At 40.5% G+C, this 18,621-nt stretch overlaps 1 protein-coding gene across 49 annotated transcripts in view; it reads right to left on the bottom strand.

The window, feature by feature from the left end:
- Positions 1 to 1,935: 1,935 nt before the first annotated feature.
- Positions 1,936 to 18,621, bottom strand: part of RIMS1 (regulating synaptic membrane exocytosis 1) — a 490,129-nt gene continuing 473,443 nt past the window's right edge. For all 49 annotated transcript variants that reach the window (XM_043510483.1, XM_043510486.1, XM_043510457.1 and 46 more), the window contains 4 exons: positions 11,731 to 11,843; positions 6,840 to 6,941; positions 4,546 to 4,685; positions 1,936 to 4,180 (listed from right to left, as the gene is read on the bottom strand). In XM_043510483.1, the coding sequence (XP_043366418.1) occupies positions 3,962 to 4,180; positions 4,546 to 4,685; positions 6,840 to 6,941; positions 11,731 to 11,843 (574 nt within the window). In that variant the 3' untranslated portion in view covers positions 1,936 to 3,961. The remainder of the gene's footprint in view (positions 4,181 to 4,545; positions 4,686 to 6,839; positions 6,942 to 11,730; positions 11,844 to 18,621) is intronic.

Raw genomic sequence — 18,621 nt, 5'->3', positions numbered from 1 at the left:
AAGTCTCAATCAAATGTAACATTTCAGGATATAAATAAACCCCTGGTACATACATAACATTTGTGAACAGATGTTGAGGATTTTATCCATTTAAAATTCTTCTAGTTTAGTTTGGATATACTGCACTCAGTTTTCAGGATTTCATTCAGGTGCTGTAACTGATTAGTCAGAGTGGGCAATGCAAATATAAGTTTCTTGTGCCTTACAAGGAGAAGAGGCTGTTAAATGTGCAGCCCATTCTACTGATCTGCCTTCATCAGTTCTTAAGGTCCCAGCACTATGCCATATAGGCCAACAGCTTTTCTTCTGTAATAAGGCAGTAAATTATAAAGGGATTTCAATATAAAGTTGAATAAACTCTTATCATGAGGAAAGTGAATGTCAGGTTGTATGCTTAAACTTAGTGATTAAGATTTTTAGTAGCTTTACTTTTATGATGTACATTATGTGTAAAGTGATACTGTGTCCTCCTCTCTGGTGAAAAGTAGTAGGGTGAGGAGACAAGCGAGGAGTGACTTACCTGTGATGCTAAAATCCCACCACTCAACAATGAGCAATTCAAAAGGCAACAGCAGCAGAAGAGCAGGAGCAACTCCTGTATCATCCTGCTTCCCACATTCTACCATCTAGTGGGGTTAAAAGTCACTTCTCTCCCTAATACTTCCTACATGTGTTACTTGTTCATTAGACAGGTTTCAGAGTAGCAGCCGTGTTAGTCTGTATTCGCAAAAAAAAAAGGAGGACTTGTGGCACCTTAGAGACTAACACATTTATTTGAGCATAAGCTTTCATGAGCTACAGCTCACTTCATTGGATGCATACCTGAATGCATCTGATGAAGTGAGCTGTAGCTCACGAAAGCTTATGTTCAAATAAATTTGTTAGTCTCTAAGGTGCCACAAGTCCTCCTTTTCTTTTTGTTCATTAGATACACTGTGCTTGAAAATAAGGTTTAAATGTTTAAAATGTTGCTGGTACCTTTTCTGTGTTATAGAGGGGATCAGGAATACTAAACAATTTTGTTTAATTTATTCCTGAGGATGGGTAAGAAAAAGATCCGAGTTTTTGGATGCAATATCCAAAGCCATGGAAGTCATGAAACATTCATTCACCTAACTTGAGAAGGTTTTACGATATCATAATGTCCTCTGTATTTCATAGCTCATTCCCCCCCACAGAAGTAGAAACATAAAATTCTTTTTTGTGAATAGTTATCATTTTAATAATTCATTTTGCTGAAGCTTAGTTATGTATTCATTTAAACAAGGCAATAAATGTATGTGTTCAAAGTGAAGCAATAGTCTTTAGGCTATTTCTAAATTATGTTAAATGATATCTGGAGGATAAGGAGAACTAAAATCAAACGCAGTACACCATCGTTGGTTCTCTAATAACAACATTTAGTGCCAAATTCAGCTCTCAGCTACACTGGCATAAATAGTTATCCATAATACATTTATTGATGTCAATAACAATGGCGTTATTCTGGATTTAAATGACTGCAAGAGAGCAGAATTTGCCCTTTGTACCTAAATAACATTTTTTACACCAAATACAGACCTGGGACCAATATCTGTGCAACTCCACTGGACCAAGATCCAACCTAGTATAAGCAGATGTAACCTCACTGAAATCAAATGAATTGCATCTGCTTACACCAAGTCTCAGTTTGGTTCAATGTCGTCAATATGATTGCATGAATATAAATGAGAGCACAATTTGGCCCCCTCCTTTGTGGAAGGGAATGCAACATCATTGAAATCACATGACTTGCACCCACTTACCCCAGGTCTAGATTTGACTCTACAGTGAACACATGATTCTACATCAGTTAAAAGGACCACTTGTTTGCTCACTTCTATTACACATCTCATTCAATTTGGTAGTGAGAGGAGTCGCATCTGAACCTTAGAACATACTGAACACAACCACTACTCTGGACATGAAAAGGAAATTTTATTAAACATGTTTACATAACATGAGTTGGGAGTTCATTTAAAAGCACAGGGGAGTGTTAAGACAAGTGGTCAAAATAGAAAGATACTACCGAATTATAATTAGTTGATTTTTGGTCACTAAGACAGAACAGAATCTAGTAGTAGTGCACCAGTGCTTCAGTTCTTCCTGCTCAGCAGGTCGAGCAGTAATCAATCTGTGCCCTATGGAACCATGGGTAGAATAGTTCTGGCATGTTAAATAATAATAAATAGTTCACTTGGTGCAGGCAGTATGTCTATGATTTAAAACCTAGTGTGCACAGAGTTTCTACATGTGTTACAGTCCCACAGTAGGAATCTACACCAAAATATTTATTAGAAGGAATTTGGTCCATACTACATCACGTTTTCCATAGGGTAAAAAATAAAGTCCATCTATAGACATTTAGCACCAGACTAACAGACCTTGCCTGGCTAAAACCTGCAAAATGTCTATAAGAAAAATGGATGGCTTAGATTTCTTGGTTACTTCAGTATAGTAATTACGAGCAAACTGTACAAGTACATGCAACATACAAGCTGGCCTATGTGGAACTAACATACATTATTAAATAACCTTTTTGCTTCTTTTTACAAAACGTGCATGCAGCTTTGAACAGTTCCAAGTCATGCTGCCCTATTTGTGTGATCACAAAATTGAATGGCCTGTAAAAGGAGGGAAAACATATCATTGAACCAGCAGAGTCTGCAGTTTTTAGCACATTTACAGTAAATCACATGGAATTTCAAGGCCAAGAATAACTCAAATGAATAAAATGCAGATTGAAATTTGATTTTTTTTTTTACCAAAAAAGTAAGGTAAGGTATCTTGCGTTAAAAAATCAAGCTTTGTGCTTGCATCAATCTCAAAGAAATGTAAACTAAAATTTGATAAAAACATTAGTAAGTGCAGAATATTTCAACTGGAATTTCCAGTGAAATACTGAACAACTCATACCATGCTCTATCCAGGGCAGACATGTGTGTCTAAAGTGACACATATCAGAGAAGCCTGGGTACAGCTGAAAGTGTCATATGCTTAACCCCATTCCTGGTCAACATTTTGGGAAGTCAAATATACATTTATACACATGAACGTAAATATTTCCTCTCTGAGTCTAGGAAGAAAACTGCATTGCCAGTAATATTTTCAGTGTCAAAATTAAGACTAAAGCTGCTTTTATCAGTCCCCAGCATTAGCTGCAGATAGATTTCTTCAAAACTCTTCCATGCAAAACATCATAAAACATAAAAAACATTATATATAATGCAAACATATTTGCTTTTTACAAAGAAAAACTAGCACTGTGATTTAGTTGTTGTTGTTAATGAAATAATCTTGATTGGTCATTTGTTCTGGGTTGTCACCTGATAGACTTGGAAGAACCAGAACTAAGAAACAATGAGAACCTTAGTGGCATCATGTATGGTAATTCTGGCTGCTGAACACTTGAAGGGATACTTACAGAGATATACTTCAGCCCTTTTTTGTTTAGTTTAGAAAACGAAAGGAAGGGTCTTTGTTAGCATTGTGAGGACTTTTACAAAACTGGCAGAATCACACAGCAAAAAACTAGTGGAAGTAACAAGTACAGAAAAACTGCTGAAACACCAGGAAGTTAACACTGCTTGTGGGCTCTGTCAAAATGTGAAAAAATACAACACTTAACAGAGTGAGAGCTTCCAGTTTTGTATTTTATTTTTCATTTTATTCTAATCTAAAGGTCCCGCTCTTTTTAAAAATTGTAATAAGCATCAGTGACTGTCGCTAGTAGACTGACTTACTGTATTTGATATACTATTTTGTTCTGTTAATTTAAGCCATCTTTTAACAAATAATTCAGACATATTTTTGGATAACTACTACAAGCAAAAACAGAAGTGATTGTCTCTCTCCAACAATGCTTTTGATCATATAAGAATCTGGTTCAGATTGTTATCCTGGGTGGTAACATTTTTATTAGACAGCATCTGCTATAAGTTCACTATGATCTAATGCAGGGAGGCCCAGTTGAACTTTCCAGAGATGACTGGGAAGCCCTGCGGGTCAGGGGAGTCAAGGTTGGATCCACTAGTGATGAGGGTGGAAATAATTTATACCATCCTATTACTACACTGGACAGATCAAGTTCCTCCAGAAGGATCTGTGCAACACCCATGAAGCATTTGTGATCCATTCGGCCATAGTCTCCCCAAACTATCACCTGCAAGGACATAAAATACAGATTTAACACTGTCCAAAGAATATACACTTATATGTTCATTCATTCAGCAATTCCTTACCTGCATGAATAGGGTAAATATTTTTTCAAAGGAGAAGAGAAGGGGCCTGATGGTAGGATAGGGTTAGAGCCATAGAAAGCAATAGAGAAAAACTTCTAATAAATAATAAAACTACATAGGTACATTTTGGGAGTCTCATGACATTACAAACCACTCAGTTATATTAACTGATATTTCTGAAATTAAGTGTTTATGTGGGTTGGGACTACTCACAATCTTACAGTTAAGCGAATAGTCAAGTGCTTTACCAAACCAGGGCCTAAACCAAGATTAAGTAATTACTGACCTGAAGGACTTTACCCTGTGGACTTTCATCAAAAACCAGTGTCTGTTGGTACAAAGGATCAAGTGTTTTCCGTGCAATTCTTGTCTTTTTCTTGGCTACACAGGCTCCATTTTCCAACAGGTATACTTTGACATAGGGAGCTGCAAAAATCAAACACCACATTGGGGTGGAGGACAAGAACAATGAATGGAAACTGACTCGAAAGGAAAGTGAACATAACTACTTTCATTGGCCAAACTGAGTTGAATTTTCAACAGTAAGCAAACAAGTTAGATGATGAAAAGTCAATTAAATATTTACTAGTTTTTGGTTTTAATTAAAAGTATGATCAGAGAGACAAAGTGAGTGAGGTAATATTTTGTATTGGGCCAATTTATGTTGATGAGAGAGACAAGCTTGGTCCAAAAAAATACCTCACACACCTTTTCTCTTTAATATCCTGGGACCAACACGGTTACAACAACATTGCATAAGTTATTATTAGTAACACGTCTTACATTTATCTGTTAAAGTATGATTTTTTTTTAACTTATGTGTCCCATGAACTGGATATTATTAACAAGAATAGGTTGTCACTGATAGTTTGATTGTTCCATGTGTTAGGAGTTCAAAGCCATTTCAAAATATGCCATTCCCTACGACATTTCAATGAACTGGGTGTTTAAAAATGGAACACAGTCATTTCTGAAAACATTCATATAAAAAGGCAGTTGTTCCTCATTTACTTTGTGTCTTAAATAGCTTTAAAGTAACAGCTCAGAAAAAGTTAATCTGAAACCTATATTCTAATTATTATGATAAATAGTGTAAAATATAGTGTAAAAATAAATTTGTCCTGGTTTCAGAGTAGCAGCCGTGTTAGTCTGTATTCGCAAAAAGAAAAGGAGTACCGGTGGCACCTTAGAGACTAACAAATTTATTAGTCTCTAAGGTGCCACCGGTACTCCTTTTCTTTTTAGTGTTTGTCCTGGAAAACAAAAATGTTTTCCAGCAAAGACTTCTAAAATAAGGAGATTTTTATTATAATAATAATAATTTAATTTATTCTCGGTAAGCTCAAATGTTTGAGCTCACAGGCACTGGTACCGCTTGCTGACTTATTCAAAACACTGCCATGTCACTGAAGATCACAATACTCAGTTTCCACCACCTTGCTTGCTTGCTATTCCCTTTCACCTACTCTTTCTCTTTTGTAGATGGAAATAAACAAATGCATAAATCATAATGTAAGGGACTCTATATGCATCACCAGGTCCATGGTGAAATGTAACTTGATTTTGATTATTTTAATAATTTTGATGGATAATATCAGTTTATTTTAAGCCCTTTTCCCAATTTATATCAATGTAAATGTTCACAGTTGTGAAAAATGATGTGTTTTAAGCATTTTTTCCCAATTGTTATCAATGTAAAGTTTCACAGTTGCAGGAAATTATGGGGGCAGGAATCAGATGATAATTACCTAATTACAGTAGACATCGAGATTCAAAAAGTTAAATCTTTAAACCATTACAATACAAATTGTTAATATCACATGTAATAATATACAAAATAAATATCCTGAAAGCAAAGTCTAATAAGTTACAAGCAACATTTTTTCTTACTTTGTCTATCTGTAAATTGTGATTATTACTGATGGATTTTTTGTTGGTTTGTGTATGTACCGTGAAATCGACATTTATCAATATTTACCAGTAAAAATCTAATCTGAACACCCCTTGCAGATATTTCTTCTAGCAAGGATTTTTCAGTCTCAGAAATGTTGATTTTGCTCATGTGAGGGGAGCACTCCTTGAAGTTAAATGGTGTGCAGATCGAGGAATTGAACATGGGCACAGTAGGTATTTCTAAGCCCTGGTCTGCACTAGTGGGGGATCAATCTAAGTTACGCAACTTCAGCTATGTGAATAATGTAGCTGAAGTCGACGTTCTTAGATCGACTTTCCATGGTGTCTTCACCGCGGTGAGTCGACTGCTGCCGCTCCCCCGTCAACTCCACCTGCGCCTCTTGTGGCGGTAGAGTACAGGAGTCAACGGGAGAGTGCTCGGGGGTCGATTTATCGCATCTAGACTAGACGCGATAAATCGATCCCCGCTGGATCGATCGCTGCTTGCCGATCCGGAGGGTAGTGTAGACATACCCTTAAACACATCTCTATCGAAAAAGAAAATGAATACATGTAAACGTAGTGACTGCTACAAAGAGCTGAGAAGTTCTCTTTTGAGATCTCTGGTCCACACTTTATTGCATATTTTGTATTCTCCTGTCCTCCATCATTTGCAGTTTTCCTCACCTGGGGTAGATTTGGACCCAGGTTTTTGCGTGAGGCCTCGGGCTCTAATGACTTCTACTTCTAACTGGCCTTTTTTATCCACCATTCCAATCTGAATATCACCTGAAAGGAAAGGAGAAGAAAAAGCTTATTCCATTATCTGGGTCAGCTCAGTGCAGTCAATTGTCTTCACTCAGGCAATTATTTTGATTATCATTATTATTATTGTACTGTGGTAGCATCTGGAGTCTCCAGTCAGGGATTTGTATCCCATTGATGGTCTGTTTCTCAAAGAGTCTTTGATCCATGTATAAGATGAGAGACACCAGGTGGATACACAAAGAGATGGAAGGAGCACAAGGTAAGCGTTCACCTCTTCATGTCAACTGTTGAGAATAGCCCACTTCCACCTTAATTGAATTGGCCTCGTTAGCACTGACCCCCCATCTGGTAAGGCAACTCCCATCTTTTCATGTGTTATGATATATATTCTGCTTACTGTATTTTTCACTCCATACATCTGATGACTGGGTTTTAGCCCATGAAAGCTTATGCCCAGATAAATTTGCTAGTCTCTAAGGTGCCACAAGGACTCCTCGTTGCTTTCACTAGGTAAGTGTGTGGCTGCAAACCTTGCAGGTCTGCCCTTCAGAAAGAAGAAAGCCAGTAGACTGCAGTCTGTCTAGCCAACAACTAAGTTCTCTGAGGCTCACAATTTTTTTTTTACGGAAGTTTTTTAATGTGTGCAAGAGGGTGACAGTTCCCTTCCTGAACAGCACCTTGAACAAACTGCCAGAATATTAAGAGAACAAGATTTCCAAGCTGCTTCCTTGGTTCTGAATGTTCTGGCAAATGACAACTCTGGCTACAACTGCAGACAAGAACATTTGCCATGTTGGGGTCCAAGTTCTGCTCTGACTTGGAAAGAAAGACTGTAAATGGAAAAAAGACACTTAAGTGCAGATCCACAAAAAAAACTTAGGTGCCTAACTTCAACATTAGGTGCCTAAGTCCAAAAATTTAGGTGCCACTGAAATCCTCTAACCCCCTGCTAAGTCCTCGAGTTGCCTAAAATCCTTCAGTGCCTGCATTTTCACAAGTCCTCTAAGTGCCTAAGTTTCTGCCATCAGTGCAAATCAGTCTAGGTGCCCAGTGCCTGATACCTAAGCTAAAAGTGGGATCCTCAAATGGGGCTCAAACGAGGTGCTGTGGGGCTTAATATGCTAGGCATTCTCAGAGCATGCCTAACTACACATAAAATGGTCTGGAGGGAGGAGGAGTTGCATGCCATATCCACTGGAGATTGAGATACCATCTCTCTGGTTGAGGCCATTATACAGCATATAAATATTTAAATATGCATTGAGCCAGAGACAGAGTGAGGATGACACTGTAGAGCAATTGTTAGGGTGCTCCTCTGAGAGTGGGAAGCCTACATTCAAATCTCTTCTTCTCAGGCAAAGGGTTAATTGATCCAGGGTCTGCCACATCCCAGGTGAGTGCCCGCACCACCATTAGAAGAGTGGCTCTTGCTGCAGTTAGGCAATGTACCACTGCTGTTCTTGCAAGAAGTGGCTGAGGCACCTGATTCCAGGAGTGGGTTTCCAGGTGTGGATCCCAAATAGAGTTAGGTGCCTAACTCCCTGAGAGGGGTGGAGCTTAGGACACACCCCTCTCCTCTGCATCTGCTATTGGCTAGCTTAGGTGACTCCCTGCCTAGCATGATGGGTTTTGCTGACCTCATTCTGAGTCACCTATTTGTAACCATTCAGTGCAGAGAGAGACAAGGCACCTAATCCAAGGTTTATGGATTCTATTGGGCAGCTAGGCACCTACAAGTTAGACTTTGTAACACTGAGTGTTGCAATACCTAAGTCCCTTTGTGGATTTGGGCCTTAGTAATTATGGGTCTGATTTTCAAACCATGAGAAGTTCAGGGCTGCATAAAAAAAGTCACCAAGACTGATCATGCAAATGGGTAGATAGTCACCTAACTGGCTGTCTGGGTGCTCACATACCTCATTGGACATGTGCAGTTGGGGTAACTGTGGAAGCAAATGGAATTCCCACCTGTGCAGGACCCTGAACTTATGAAGTCTGACATGTAGGTCCATGTTTCTAAGCAAAGAATAGTGAATAAACCTGAGCTACAAAATGTGCTGTATTCTTAATAAAAAAGTATTATTGTTCAAATGTAACTGAAAAGGAGACCTTAGCACACTTGGTCCACTATCAGAATATTATAGCACAGTGCTTCGGACTACTCTATTATTTGTGATATGACAAGCCAAACAGGGATGATTTGTTATCTATCAAAAATTTGCTTCAACAAACACAGCTCTATACTGAGCTAAAAATAGTTTAGAGGAAAATTCCATAAACCGTGCTCTTGGGCTACCTTTCAATGCTGTAAGCTTGTATATTCAAATCCAGTCTATGCTACTGGCAGTCGGCAGGGGGTGCCACAACACAGACATTTTCAAACCAGCAGAGACAACTATCTACTAGGTATGAGCCCTTGAAGAGAAAGTGTTAGGCAGAAAGATTGAGTGAATTTTGTAGCCCAAAACCTTCCCTCAGCTTATAGAAATAAAGGCTCCAATAGATGGAAATAAATTGTTATCACTCAGGAGCCCTGTTGGAAGAGGTCTAGGGAGGAAAACAACTTTTAAGCAAAAAGTGAGGCGAATGTAAGCTCGCACCTGGATTCACTTCTGGAATCACCCTGATTTTAAAATGGACAACAGAAGAACCCAGACACTTCTTATTTCCTGTAAGAAGGAAATCTGATATATTTTAACAGGCCTTATAACATTGTACAGGCTTCATGCTCAATAAGCTTGTAGCCCGATAACTCCTATTGCAAAAAATAATTAATTTTGGATTTATACAGCAGCTCAAGACTTCTCCTTCTTTTGTAGAGCTCATGAGCTGCAAAAAAGAGATGATCCCCTCCCATTTTTCCTCCTGGTTCCCTACTTCTCCTCAGTAGTAGTTGAGTAGCCTCCTGAACCTGAGTTTCTGCAATGCTTAAGACTGCTCAGCAAAAGCACTTGCTAGCTATGATTTTTAACGTGCATAGCGTGATTAGGCTAGTGGAGATGTCAAGGGTTATTTCTTCTTCATCCTCAATGCACAACCCCACAAAATATGTCACCAACTCACTCAAATGCAGACTGAAGGGATTTTGCCCCTGCTCCTGCCTTTACACACTGCTGTGGTGGTGTACATGTACCATAAACAGCTTGCAAGGGCCCAGGGAAGAATTTCTCCCCTGCAGGCAGAGCATAAACGGCCCTATGCAGGTTCCCCATAAGTGTCCATGCAGGGAGTGTGGAGTGGGTGCGTCAGGGGCGAGCCTGTAGCGCTTGGTACTCCAGGGAATTCTCAGATGCTTTGGATTACCGAGAAAACCATAAGTAGCGCTTGAGAGGCTGCTGGAAATTAGACTTTAAATTTTAATCTGTTCCAACAGCAACAATCTAATGGCATAATTTGGAAACTGGTTGTCAGCCTTGTTGCAAATATGTAGTAGAGTTTCAAATTTTTGGATTATCTTTCAATTAGCTAAATCTGGATCAGATTCCATTATTGGCTCCATAATCAGTGGCAACCATGTGCAAAAGCTAACTAGTAATTTGCCAGGAGCCAAGAACCATAATTATTCTACACAGAAAGGAACAGATTGCAGCCACCATCTTTGATATGGAAGTGAGCTCTGTGGACATTACAGGTCCCAGCATGAAATGCTCTATCTTCATCTGATTTTGGATGAAACAGAGCATCAGTTGTGTTTATGGACAGCAGAGCTTGTGCTAGGCATAAGCAGACTAAACAATTGCTTAGGGCCCCAAGCAGCTCAAGGGGGCCCCTATTTGCTGTTTATTATGTGTTATGTGGGAGGCTAGCCCCGCTGACAGCAATTCGGGGCCCCAGAGCCAAGGCTGTTCCCGGGGGTGCAGGGTCTGGGGCGGAAGTGACGAATCCGTCACTTCCAGGACCGACCGGTCACTTCTGGGACTGACTGTGCTGGCCAATTGTGCCAGCCCACGGGGCCCCCCAAAGCGTGGGGCCCGGAGTGGTCACCCTGATTCGCTGTACCCCAGGGATGGCTCTGCCCAGGGCAGAAGAGTCAGTGGAACCCTAGAAAGGTCTGCCTGAGATTTGGGTGGTGCTGCGCCTGCACCAGCTGTTGCCCAGTGAGCTGCTGCCGGCTGTGCTGCTGGGCATGATCTTCTGGCACAGCCAGGGATTCCACATGCCCGCCCGGCTGCCTTTGCTGCTGTTGGTACCACCCTGTTGCACGCCTAGGAGCCCTTTTAAATCGCCCAGGCTGTGGGAAATGCTGAGTATCAGATGTTTTAGAAATGTGGGCCAAGTAATGGAAAATAACAGTACAAGAGATAAAGGACAAGGCCAGAAGATTTTGGCTGGACTGAGGACTAAACTTTGGCTGAACTAAGGACTAATGATATAAGCAGCACCTGAGAGTCTTTACTACCACAAGATAAAGGAACCCAAAGATAAGAATGATGAGAACATTGGGTGATAAACAACAGAAAAGGAATAAACAAGTGCTGTATATATATGGCTGTGGGAAGGGAAATAAAGTGCTTTTTACCAGCAACTGTGTCAGTTGTCCTGTAAGCCAGCCTGCTAGCAGCAACACCAGGCCCCTGAGCAATTGCCCCCTTTGCCTCCCACTCACCCTCTTGACAGAGCTCCAAAATATTCCTGCTGAGGCCCACCAGTGGGTTAGCACTGCCTCTGACACAACACCTTTGTGTTAAAGATGAGGAAGGCCATTTGGTAGAACTCTTTGGTAGCCCATGAGCTAAATTCTGGCCACCTTAACTCCACTTTGGTCAATGGGATAGCGTTTGTCTTATACATGAGAACAAATTATTCTTACCCATAGCAGGGGTTGCTAGTGTCTGTCGACCTACTAACTGTGCAGGTCCAAGTCCATCAAGGAAATCACTAAATTGACTGTCAGCTCCCAGCCGCACTCCAGGGAATATTAGGCTACAGAAATACAAAACATGAGTAAGCGTACTTACAACATTAATTTATAGTTGCCCATAATAATTAACATGGAAGTGCTTCTCATGCACAATACGCAGCCTCAGGGAATTTGACTGCAAACTATACTGCAAAACCAGAACCCCAAAATAGGTACACTGAAACCATCTCATAGGGAAGTAGCTTTGTTCACCCAAACAACTTGCCATCTTTGAGTTTTACTACAGCAATAAAGAGCCTGACCAACATTCCAGATGATTCTGACTGTGACAGCAGGACCTTGCTCCACAGGTGCAATTTAAAGGGCAGCAATGTTTGTGGGCTTCTGGAAGGCCATGTACAGTGGGGAATAGTTGTAGCAAGTAGCAAGTAGCAAGTAGCAAGACCAACTCTTCACTAGGATGAAGCTGTGGCAAGACCAATAGCCTTTTCACCCCACTTCCGTGGAAAAGTGGCTATTTCTCTACCCCTTCCCTACTCAACTAGAACTGAAGTGTGGCAAAGGTCATAATCCCCAGGGCACTGAATGTAGTTCACATTTGAACTGGGTGAATAATAGATTTTTGATTTGTTGGCAATTTCAAAAAGTAAAAAAAATTGTTTCAGGTCAGCTCAAAATGAAAAATTTCAGTGAATTAAAAAGTTTTTTTTTTAAAAGTTCATTTCATGTTTCATTTTGACCTTTTTAAAACTATTAAAATTAAAATGAAAAGGAAATTTTTTAAATGAAAAGTTGTTTCAAACTGAACTTGAAACATTTTGTTTACTAATGATGAAACTAAATGTTTCAATTTTTTGGATTTTTTTTAAATAAACAATTCAGCAAAATCAACATGAATTTGTAAAAGGTTTCAGTGTTGTGAAATCGGCATTTTTGCTAAAAGAAGTTCTGGATGAAAAATTTCACCCAGTTGTAGTTCATTTATGTGTTAAGTGCTGCATTTCAAGTGAATGGAGTGAAGCGTCAAATGATCATGAAATGTTCTGCATCTAACATCGTGTCACCTGTTGACGTTAACAATTTTCTACCGGATTCCAGTTATTTAAAAATTAAAGTATTACAATTAACAAACAAAAAAAGCAAACTAAAGAATGCTAAGGTTTGTAATAAGATTCTTGTAACTAAAATTCCCAGATATAATTTTACCATCCTTTGCTGCATCTCTTGTATCACTCCTGCTTTAAGCCACTAGTACCAAAGTTCATCTTCTCTGAAAGTTTTCAAATAGAGAAAACAGACATTGAGATCTAATAAGAGATTAGGGCCCAAATCTGGGACCTAGGATTTGAATGAACACATATCACTTGACTTCTCTGGGCCATGCAGGATGTGAGAGAGGTTTAAGATACATTCTGATCGTTGACCTATTAATGAGAAAATAGCTATCTTTGTCGTCGTGGTATGCTGTGGTTTTTAGTTTTGTTTTAAATGACTGTAGTACTTGTGAAAGATGCTGGATTGTTTCCCCTCCATATTCCATTAAGGTCAGGCTCAGATTGGAGAGAACAGTGCTCTTTTCAAATCCCAAAGGCAAACAGAAAATGCCTGTGATGCCCACAATCACAGCATTCCCCTCTCACTGTATCCACTATGTAAGGTCTTCTATTGATCTTCATTATGGTATGCTCTGAAACAAACACTGCACTGAAAAGAGTAACACACTCTTTATATTTACATGTAATCATTTGATACTTAATTTTCCAGTAATATTTTTCATTTACTGTTTTTCCTCTATAGATATTAGAGATGTGCCAGATGTGAAAAAATTGGGTCCAGATCCGAATCTTCTTGTATTTTGAAAGGATTTGTTCTAGTTCAGATTCATCTTATAGAGTTGGGCTGAGCCAAGAAATTCAGAATTTCTCTTATCTCTTTGTGGGCAAACTTGATTTTCTTTCAATTTGGGCCAAGCTGCAATCCTCCTGGTCCTCTTCTCTCTGGTGACTACAGCATGCCCATCCTTGTCTATCTCCAGCCATGTAGAATGTTGCCAAGACCTCTTGCCTACGGTGATTCTGAACTGCCAGGCCTCTTCTCTGATGTCCTCTCTCTCCAACTCCTTGCTGGCAGCTCCATTCTTTCTTGAACTTGGGGTACTGACATTTCCCGAACCTGGTTGTACAGCTTTTCTGATTCACTGTAATGTTTCTACTTGCCCTTCCAGTCCAAGAATCTTTTCCTCCAGTATAGCCCCCAGCTTCCACTTCATGCACAGGAAATCCCTTCTGTCTTCAGGCAGGAAAGAAAACATGGCATAGCTGTTGCAGGTCACCTCCACTGTTCTATCACTGGGCATCATGGAATCGCACATAGAGCTGAACCTGCAAGCCTCTTACACTCCCTTTCCAAATACCTTCAGAAACTCTCCTGTTAGCTTCCTTGGTTCTCAGCTCTCGAGTTTGCCTAGCAAATTACTTTTATATCACGTTTCCCTGCTTAGCTTAGCTCAGTTCAGGTCTACAAGTGAGTGATTAGCCGCTTATAGGCTTCAAAGAGCGGATCTGATCAAAGCTTCAAAAGTCAGACCCATCTGGTCCTTACCAAGGTACCAACAAACAGACTTGTCTTAGCTGCTTATCAGGGGCCAAAGGCCCATCTACACAGCCCATACACAGAACAAATAAATAGTCACACAAACAGTACATAGATGAACCAAATGCACCACTCACCAAGTCTTGTTACAGCAAAGTGTATAACTACGCCCTCCAAAACTCTCCTGCTAGCTGCCTCTGTTTGTGACTCTCAAGTTTGCCTAGCAAATGTCTCAGGGTGAAAGTTTCTGTGGTTGTTTTCATTGCTATAAGCCTGCTATTGGCTCAATAATCATTCTTTAAAAAGATACATTTTAAATATACATTTGTGATCCAGGGACCTCTTGGTGCCAACTGGCAGAGGACACAGGGGGTGCATATGGCTTACAGGGAATACATGGATCAGATATATTCATAATAGTTCACAATGGGTGGCATGTAAGGTCTCTACTGACCTATTCTACTGAGAGCCAGTAGTCCACTGGTTGTCATAGTCATTGCAAAATGTATGTGTGGATAATATTTAAGGAGTTATGTATTTATATACTCATAATTATGTTCTTAAGGTCCTGGAGTTAATTCAGATCACCAGGAGGTGACATGCCTCAGACTGATTCCTTTCAAGCAGGAGGTAACAGATGCTTATCTCTTTGTCTGATCATATGTGTATAGTCTGCCTCACAATTGAGGCCTATTTGCATAATGAGCAAGGTGTCAGTGAGAGATTGTGAAATCTACAAGAAAGAAAATGTACAGGAAGAAATAAAACAGCAGGGGTGTCCTGTCTATGAACGAAGACAAAGGGGGGACTTATATATCTTGGGGGGCAAAGGAACACAATGAATTCTTCATGAGGGAGTCAAGCTGACAGTGTACTTGTCTCAGGAAAGGAGGGTCACAGCCAAGTCTAGCTGAAACGCATTTCCATGATTTTGGGTGAGCCAAACACTAGACTTTTCTAGGTTAGGCTCTAGGGTGCAAGTCATGATTTTGTTTTATATGTACCATTTCCCCCCCCCATACTTCTATTTACTGTTACTTGACTCTCTATGCTTTATTAAATAAACTTATACTTGATTTCACTATAAACATATCTAAGTGCTGTGTGCTATGCAGAGCCAGTCCTGGTAAACTGGGGTGAACTGTTTCTTTGGAAGCAGAGAATCTGTGAATACTGCAAGTGTCCAGTGGAACAGGAGCTGGACTCTCCAGGGAGATGCCTGGAGGGCTCGAGGGTTGGAGTGTGCCTATCGCTAACCTATAGAGAAACAGGGGTGCCTATCTAGGCCTAGAGGGGAGTGGTTGTGTTGCCTGTGGCTGGTGGAGTTGGGGAGCTGACCCCCTAGCAGACACAGACAAGACTTCCTCACACTAAGGGCAGTGGTAGTGAGGAGCCTCACAATGCTGGGTACCCCTGGGAAGCATCACGGCATATTTATACCAAAGAGAAATTCAAGAAAGTAGACAGCTAATACAAATAAATATGTATTAGTCCATTACCAATGCCAGGTGACAGTAGAAGAGTTTGCTGAGACAAGCTATTGCGATTAAAAAAAATCCAGAGGCTGATCCTATCCCGCTGTGATTAATTTTAAATTCCAGTCATTAAACATGTAATTAGTTTTATCATACTGCATCAGTTTTAATGAAAAAATCACAAATATTTCCTAGGGAAATATGTATCCAATCACTGCCTGGAATTGCTAATCTTTGTTACTTGCAGTCAACTGGTCTTGCACCTGTCTGTCTGATGTACAAATATTTTGGGACATTTTCTTTTATGTTTGTGGGAAGTAGTGCCACAGAAATGTACCAAAGCTAGGTCATTTAACACAATTGCAGTTTTTGGTTTTGTTTGCTAGACTTTATATTATCACTATCTGTGGGGCTAGGCCCTGGCCGGAAATTATGGTTGCCCAACATATCTAATTATAAGACCCTGCTTTCAGTTTCTTGTAACTGAGGCTACAATTTTGTCCTGGACATTATGGTGGTCATGGAAACCATGAATTTGAATAAAGTCGGTGAAATGCACCCAAACCAAGTAGCATTGTGACCTAGCCCTCAGAATTGCAACACCACTCATGTTTAGTGCATCTGCATCTACATAGATGGAGACAAAGGAGTGGATGCAGCAAACCTGTGTGTGGCATTGTGACCTTGAGCACTAGATTGAAATGACAACCAAATTTGGCCCTCTGCCCCACTCTGTCTCCATTTACAGAGGGGTGGACATGCCAAACCTGACTGGCATTGCAACCACATGGGCTAGGTCACAATACCTGGAGCCCAGCCCTGTGGGATAGGAGATGCTGCTGCAGGGTGAATGCAGGGTGGGCTCACTCTCCAAAACCCATTCCCTATGAACCCCTTTCCCCCCTTTCTGTGACATATTGTTCTTTTCCTGTACCTCTGCCATAAAATTTATTAAAAATTGGTGTGATTAAATTGTAGCCCTGCTTATAATTTTGTGGAACTTCAACCATTTGGGCTGAAATTTTCCATGCCAGGCATCTGCCCCACACTGATCTATGTCTATATCCAACCACCTTCAAAACAGTTAGACTATATCTGGAAAGCAACTATATATGTTGCAGTTGCTTACCACACTAGCAAACTGGTCCATAATCATAGTGTTATTAAGAGCTAGTTTTAATCCTAATGCCACTAGTTGGCCAGATCGTTGTTATTCTGACTAGATCCTGATCTGATCCAGTGCCTAGCTCCACATATAATGATAATATAAAGTCTAGCAAATAAACCAAAACCAGCTATTGCACTGAATGAACTATCTTTGGTACATTCCTGAGACACTACTTTCCACTACCATAACTTAAAAAAACCTTTAACTGACACAAGCTGGGATAGGACAACAGGGGATGGATCACTCAATAAATTGCCTGGTTTTGTTCATTCTCTCTCAAGTATCTGGCACTGGCCACTGGTCAGAAGGCAGGATACTGGGCTAGATGGACTATTGGTCGACCCAATATGGCTGTTCTTATGTTCATATGATCTATATCAGCTGTCAATCTAAGTATTTAGGACACAAACTGGGCTGGTATCCAGCAGTGTGGCACCTTTTGAAAGCTATTGTCTTATTCTCCAGAATCTCAACTTTAATTAAAAAAAAGTCTTCTCTAGCTGTTATGGTTGTGAAGCAAAATTCTGTTCCCATTGTCAAGGTTAACTGATTCAGCAATGTCAGCTTGAGATTGCAGTTTCTGTAACAATAGTCAGGAGGGGTGAGAACAGCCCTTGTCATCGTAAAGTAAGGTTACTAAACTGTACAGTAACAGGAGCTCTGCGAATGTGTGAATCCTGCCTGTATTCCACTTGGGGTACACCTAAGAGTGGAAGATTTTTTGTTAGTACTATCCATTGGTTTTCACCCCTCCTCATGCTCTGAGCTGAGAGGAGCAGAGCAGACCAACTGCCACTCCAGTTACCTTTTTGTTGTGAATAGTCCTAGGATGAGGCTCCACGGCAGAGGGAAAGGAAGGCAGGTAGTGGAATACACGTAGTGACCACACATCTCAAAGACCTCCAGTTATTGTACAGGTAAGTAACCTTTCTTTCTTCTTCAAGAGATGGTCCCTATGTATATTGCACTTGAAGTGACTCACAAGCAGTATTCATAGAGGAGGAGGAGGAGGGTGCAAGGAATACTGGGGTACTTGGAGGATTGCTCTGCCAAAGGGTGTCTGCAGTGGAAGCTTGTACCAGGGCATAATGTCTCATAAAGTTGTGTGAGCCAAAACTATTTAGTCAAAATTCATGTGTTATTAAAGGTTATGCCTTATGCTAAGGAGGTCTCTACTTCCCGCATGCTTTGTGCTGGAAATATATTAAAAATGGTGCATAAAGCTTTTATTCTTGGTATGTGTAGAATCATCAAGGACAAGACAGGGTTTTGCTGAGGTTTTCCTGAGTTTTGTTAAAGGAATGAATAATTACTATAATTGCTGCAAAACTCTTAAAACTAACTGGATACAGATATCCACTGTTTCAGGAGGGATAGTGCTTCCTGAGTGGTCCAGGACAGAGAGATGCTCCAGCACTTTGGAATTTTTCCTTCTCCCCCCCCTCCCCGCCACTGGATCTTTCTGAGGCTTGTGCTTGCAGAATCCATCCTGAGTGCGTTCAGTGTTCAGAGACCTTCCTTGGTGCGGTGGCAGCAAATCCATCCCTCCCTGGTGCTGCCTCCAGCAAGAACGGAAGGGAGGAGAGAGGAAGGGGCTGTGGAGGA

The sequence above is a fragment of the Dermochelys coriacea genome, chromosome 3 (assembly GCF_009764565.3).
Source record: "Dermochelys coriacea isolate rDerCor1 chromosome 3, rDerCor1.pri.v4, whole genome shotgun sequence".
NCBI lineage: Eukaryota > Metazoa > Chordata > Testudines > Dermochelyidae > Dermochelys > Dermochelys coriacea.
This window is presented reverse-complemented; position numbering and strand designations above follow the sequence as displayed.